This window comes from Halyomorpha halys, unplaced genomic scaffold (assembly GCF_000696795.3).
Source record: "Halyomorpha halys isolate HHAL.00 unplaced genomic scaffold, Hhal_1.1 Scaffold463.1, whole genome shotgun sequence".
Taxonomy (NCBI): domain Eukaryota; kingdom Metazoa; phylum Arthropoda; class Insecta; order Hemiptera; family Pentatomidae; genus Halyomorpha; species Halyomorpha halys.
Window position 1 is genome coordinate 24,116 of NW_027114672.1, and position 6,471 is coordinate 30,586.

Here is a 6,471-nt window from a genome sequence, read left to right on the forward strand (position 1 = left end):
TATTGGATATTTGAGTGAGGAAATTTTTAGCATTTGATAATAATTAGAAATAAGCTAATCTGAATTATATATTATATTAAATCTAATAAATAAAAAAAATAATTAGATGAGTTAAAAATATCAAAATAAGAATATAAAACCTATGTAAGTGGAGATCTTTTTTAATTATTTATTACTTACATTCTTTGCTAAAGGTTGAGGTTCTGGTTCCTCCTTATCTTCAGGTGGATTGTCCTTGGAACTTAGTTCGAGCTATAGAACAAATAAATTAATTATAACCAAACAAATACACAATATAATAGTTTTACATTGATTAATTCCCATAAGATATTTGTAGTATTATTGAAGCACTCCTGTAAATGCCAAAATTTCCAAAAATTATTTTTTCACTGATACAGTGATTGGTTCCAAGCAATTGGTCTTGGAACAAACAAAAAAAAAAAAAAAGTGGAAACTTTTTTTAACAGGAGAACTTCAATTGATTTATAGTAGCAATATAGATAATGCACAAAATTAAGTAATAACCTTAAAAGAAAGCTTTTAATTTATTTTAAAGTTGATGTAAAATTAAATAACTAACTATTGAATCTCAAGTCAATGCCATTCATTTTGTCATTAAAAAAAATATATAAAATAAAATACCCTGAAAAGGAGCTAACAGCCTTCCTAACTTCCTAGAAAATTGTTTAAATGTTCAATTAAAACTGGTGCCACTATCATTACCCATACCTTCAACAAGGCCAACCTTAACACAATCCTCATATCTACAGTTCAGTCATCCTTACCTTTATAGGGACTCGTTAATTAATTTTCAAGTTAACTATTTTACATGGCAATTTTATTTAACTTTCTGTTTTAAGTTCATTAATACTTAAAGTTGTAGAGCTTGTTCCATTCTCAAATGGATTCCTTTCTTCGGGCCAAATACCCTAAGACATAGTTCTTAAATGAAACTATACAAACAGCCATATGTCACATCAGTGATTTAAATTTCTTTTCTTTTATTAGATATAGTAGACTCCAGATACTTATATTTCATTGATTATTCATATGCATTTTCTTAATATTTACAATTTAGATTGCTAATCATGAGTTGTGGTTTATCCATATTAAGTATTATTATTATTTTAACAATTTTTTTAAACAATTAGTTTGCCAGAGATAAGTCAGAATCAATAAAGTATATATTACTTTACCCTTCAACCTATATAACATAACTGAAATATGACATTGGGGTGGCAAGGATAAAGAAAAAGGTAAGGATTACAAGTGAGGATGGTTAAGAGGTAAGGTGAGGGCAAAGAACACATCACCAAGGCTTATCTGAAGAGGAAGGGAAATTCCACACCTGACAGCAAAAATTGTAAATTGACAGGTAAGCATGAAGGAGAAAGAAGTCAGCACATTGGCATTAGCCAGGAATATCCAATACACCTGGAAGTGGGGGTGAAATTCAAGAAAACTTGCTAAGACTAAGTGGTGGTGCTGAGCAGAGGAGTGATGAGGCAAAGGTTATCAGGTGTCTAGGGTTGGGACTGAGGCTGGAGTAGCGATGTTAAGCAAAGAAGATGAGTGAAAAAGGGAGAGATGACAAAGAGCAGCCTCCTAAGTAAAGTGCTCAAACAAGTGCTGGGCTGTACCGCAGTAATACCTTATTTATTATTACCATAAACGCATAGATCTTGAAAGCATGTAACAAAATAAAATAAATAATATGAGATTCACTCTGACTTTGACTTCTGTCAAAACAGCTCTGCAATGTGGGGCGAAACGTTGGCTTAAATAAAAATAGTACATATTACTATTTGAGTTTAAATTGAATGCACCCGGACCAACTTTAACCATTTATTAATAATATGTGATGATGGTCGGGGGTGTGGACTGTAATGTTGCACAAATAAGTAAAACTTATTTACAAGTGTATCATTACTGATCGCATCCCCAACCATCTTCTCATATTGAATCTATGGTCAATAATAAACACCTCATTACAAATAAATAATATGTTGTTTAATTAGGAGTGGCATATCCCGTATGTACCCAAAAATGGCCAGTTACAGAAAAAAAGAATTAATTCATATTAGAAAAATTACACCAATATAGGAAGTATTACAATAGGAAATAGAAGTTATGTTTTCTAGTTAATAAGAATGGAGATCTTAATAATAATAATTGTAGATTATTATTTGCTCAACTACTTGTTATAAAATCAAGGTTGTAATGGACAAGTACATTTGAGTGTGGAACTCCCTGACCACTCTTGGATGAATAAATGTTTATTTTGTGGTCATTTAGCATAATAATTTTAGGTACCCTTTCTTTAGTTAGAACAGGCTAATAATTTCTATAGCCTGTTCCACGAGCCGAGAAAAATTGGATAAACAAAAACACACTAACTGTGGGTAAGGTAGCTTTCCCCTTTTCAGCATCTAACAAGGGGAGAACTGAGGATTTAACTATAGGAGAGGGGTTAAAAAAAGGACCAATTAGTCCGCTACTGGATTAGTTACGCCCTCTAATATTATTTAGAAAAAAAGATACTGAAGTTTAGGAATTCAGACCTAACCTGAAATATCTAAGATTTAGGACGTTTAATCGTCATCTTTTTTTTTTTTTTTTTTTTTTTAATTTGGTAGGAACTAATAAATATATATTAAGTGAGCACAAAATGCTCTTCCATAATCATATTTATTATATTATATATTGCAAAGTAATTGACATAACAAGTTAAGCTAATGGTTAAACTTCTAGTTAACCTTTCATATTATATCTTTTGATTAATATTATAAATGATCTTATATCTTTTGACAAAAAATGTATTATTAAAATAGAAATGAAATTTGTTCTGAGTAAGGGGGGAAATCCCATAACAATTACCATAATGTAAAATGATATAATGAAGATTATGAAAGAATATTTTCAGCCCGATTGCTAAATATTTTAACAATCTTTCTAATTTGGAAAGAGAACTAGAAATATTTATTTTTATCTATATCATCACTTTGTACCAAATTTAATAAAAACTAATGCTTAATTCTCAAAAGTAAAAATTAACTTGAAGTTTTAGAAATAAGTTAAACAAAGAAACCTTTTTTTTTAAAACTAGACTATTTTAAATAGCAATGACTTATACCAATATAGAACAAGAAACTCTAAAAATAAGGAGGAATGATAGGATTAGGAATAAAGAAATAAAAAGGATAACCAATTTGAGGAGTATTGATCAGGCGAGCCATAAATTAAAGTGGAAGTCATCAGACGACGGATGGGCGAGAGAAGTGAATGAGTCCCTATAGCCTAAAAAGAAAAAGAAGAAGCCAAGTCAAGGAATAAGAGGTTTAATTTAAACATTTAGTTTAAATGACTTAAATATTTTTTAGAAATAGAAAACACTAAATTACTATTAATTGTTAATTCAATAGTTAGCTACTACATTAACATAACAAAATTTTCCTAAAGGTTCCTCAGCAAATCTCAAGGTATAATGCTGACACCAAGTGGGGCATCAATCAACTTAATTCTCAGCCACTTAGCTCTTCATTACTATTAACCCAACTTTCTAGGAAAAAATGCTACAATTTTACTAAAATGCCAGAAAACACAGAGTAAACCAGCAATGAGTGTATGTATAGTTTGGGAGAGAGGAAGCTCAAATATTCTTTGGGGGAACAAAGAACAGCACAGGTGAATGTGACAACCAATTTTTTCCAAAAACTCTAGGAACATTATATGACAAAGGATATAAAATATTTGTCGAATCAAAAATTAACTTACATAAAATATATTTTTAATAAAGAAAATGTAATTGCTATTAACTTAAAAAAAAAAAAAATTAGTCAATCAAATCTAGAAAAGTGACTGAGGATAATTGACTGCAAGAAGTCTCGACTAATTCTTTATGACCAAAGCCCATAATTAATATATGGCATATATACATTAATATATATAATAAGACACAATTCTATAAAAAACTAAGAAAATTTTTCCTGAAGCATATGTCCATGTAGAAATATAATAATTAAGTATACCAGCCTTCCAGAGTCAAGCAAAGAAATCCAACTGACAGTTTCTGAGGCAAAAAACCTGTACAACAATAAACCTCTTCTTCTACCACCAAGAGTTGTTGTCCAAACAGAGGGACAATTTTAGTACCTTAAGGTGCCAAGAGATTGTGCTGAGATAAAAAATTAAAGGGTCCCTCCTGAGGAACGCTATGCATGTAAGGGTTAATTTTATCATATAACATGAGAATCAAATTTATGAATTTTGGATATATAAAGTATTGCAAATCATCTTTATTTCCAACATCACCCCAATGTGTTGACATGAACAGATGTATGGATTGTACATCATTGACAATTCAAATTAATTATTATTGTTGGTTTTCAATATATATACAGAATATAAATATTTTTCTCCATTACCTATATTAGATAAAGAGCCAATAAAAATCCCAGCAACCAATGCATACAGTTAGCTAACCATTTAAAAATTTACTTTATATTCAAAATTGCATTAACAAATTTATGAACAAAAGCCTTTAAATCTTCTGTTGCTATAAGAATTCATATCTCAAGGTTTTCCAAGGTGTGAATAACAAATATAATATTTTTTACTGCCATGAATACAAGAGTTTAACAAAAGATAATAAAGCTAAAGCTACAATACAATCAGAAAAGATCGTGCGTATTCATAATTTTTTTTTTATATTTTATATTTATCCATTGCTTTTTATTGCTAATAATGAGAATTTTTTTTTTAAATAAACAAAATTATAAGTACTTTAAGGGGAGATTTTTAAATGTTGCCATTGAGGCCCTGTCAGGCTGTTTCAATAGGGTAGAGATTAAAGACCATTTAATTTTATATCTACAAGCCCAATTTAACCGAAACCGATAAAATTGAAAAAATGTGCAAAATCAATTCTATTAAGTGGCACTTCCAGTTGGCTGTTTTTATAAAAAAAAATTGAAGTCACATCTCAGGCAAAATATGTACTTTCAGCTTCATACAACTTTTGGTTTTTGAGCTAGGCTGTTCACACACAGACTATTTAGCAAAACTTGGTTATTTGGACTCTGGAAAGCTCATGTGTATTAATGTTTCCGTCGAAAACTTGATTCAAAATTTCGCACGATCATAATAATTTCACTTACAATATATTCCATACAAAGGTAAGTGAAAGTAAAATTAATACCTCAAATAATGTATATTGCATACTAACAAATTACTTATTTTCATAACAAATATAACCAAATTAAAAATTAATTTTTAATTATAATGAGAACAAATCTATTATTATCAATATTTTTAAGTGTGCGCCTCGGCTAAATGTCATTGGTAGCGCTAGCAGTGACAAGCTGGGAGTGGAGGAGTATGGAATGAGAAAAAACCTTATACACTTTCATCAAAATCATTAGAGCCGTTTTAGAGCTACAGCTCTAGAGTAAAACAAGTTTTCGCCTATTACTACTAGCAACTGTAACTCATAGTGTACTTGATTTGGTATGCAGGCCTCATGTATCAAAATCCTACAAAATAAAAAAAAATAAGCTACACAAGAGGTCTATTCCTTCAAGAGGTAATTGTGAAACTGGTGACCTGGGCAGAGTAGCCTGAAAAACGTTTTTTAAATATTTTATGCGAGTGTAAATTGGTATTTAAGATTGTCCTTGAGGATGGCCGAAACGTTGGACTTAATTCCAGAAATAAAGAATGTTTTGAGACTTTAATTTGGATACATATTGATTTTATTTAAACAATAATAACCAGTCTCAAGAAAGTGAAAAATTATATATATGATTAACCGTATAATTTCAAATAATGAAAAAGATGGTCAGGGTTGCAATAAAAACAGAAAAAAAAAAAAATAGTTGTTAACTATTATTGTTTTCTATTTATTTGAAAATAAATAGTTAACAACTATTTTTGTTCCTCTTTTGACAGCAACCCTAACCATCTTCTTCAGTATTTATTTTCCTTTTAGGTAACTTTATTACCTATCAAACACAAACATCCATTGTTAACGGTAGAATGTATACTTTTTAAGTAATAAGCAAATAAAATATTTTTTCTACATAACTTTCTAGCTTGTTCCTGAAGATATAGTCTTTATATGACCTTAACCTAAACAATCAGGTGGTTAGGAAAATAAAAATTATTGCTCAGCTTGCTTTAAAACATCAAAGGTACTATCCAATTTCAATTTATTTCATTTGGTAAATCAATCGTATCCATCATTTCTAATGTAAATAGCTAGAGTGTAAGATGCAGAAATACAAATTTCTAGTAAACAGGTAGGGAATAAAGTATAAAAGGATAATGAAAGAATCTACAATAGGGGCATATTGAACCGACTAGAAAATTCATGTACTAGAGCAATTTCATTCAACACAGCCTCACAAGATCAAGCAAATAATAACTTTGTGCAAATCCATTTCTTATTTTCTTACAGACAAAATCTCAACTGAA

General features: G+C 29.7%; 1 protein-coding gene across 1 annotated transcript in view; it reads right to left on the reverse strand.

Annotated features, from left to right (window-relative positions):
* The window catches only part of Rrp6 (exosome component Rrp6), a gene marked incomplete in the record, with an annotated part of 24,094 nt that overhangs the window by 3,355 nt on the left and 14,268 nt on the right, over positions 1–6,471 (reverse strand). The window contains 1 exon segment of the mRNA XM_067051817.1: positions 181–252. Coding sequence (XP_066907918.1) covers positions 181–252 — 72 coding nt within the window.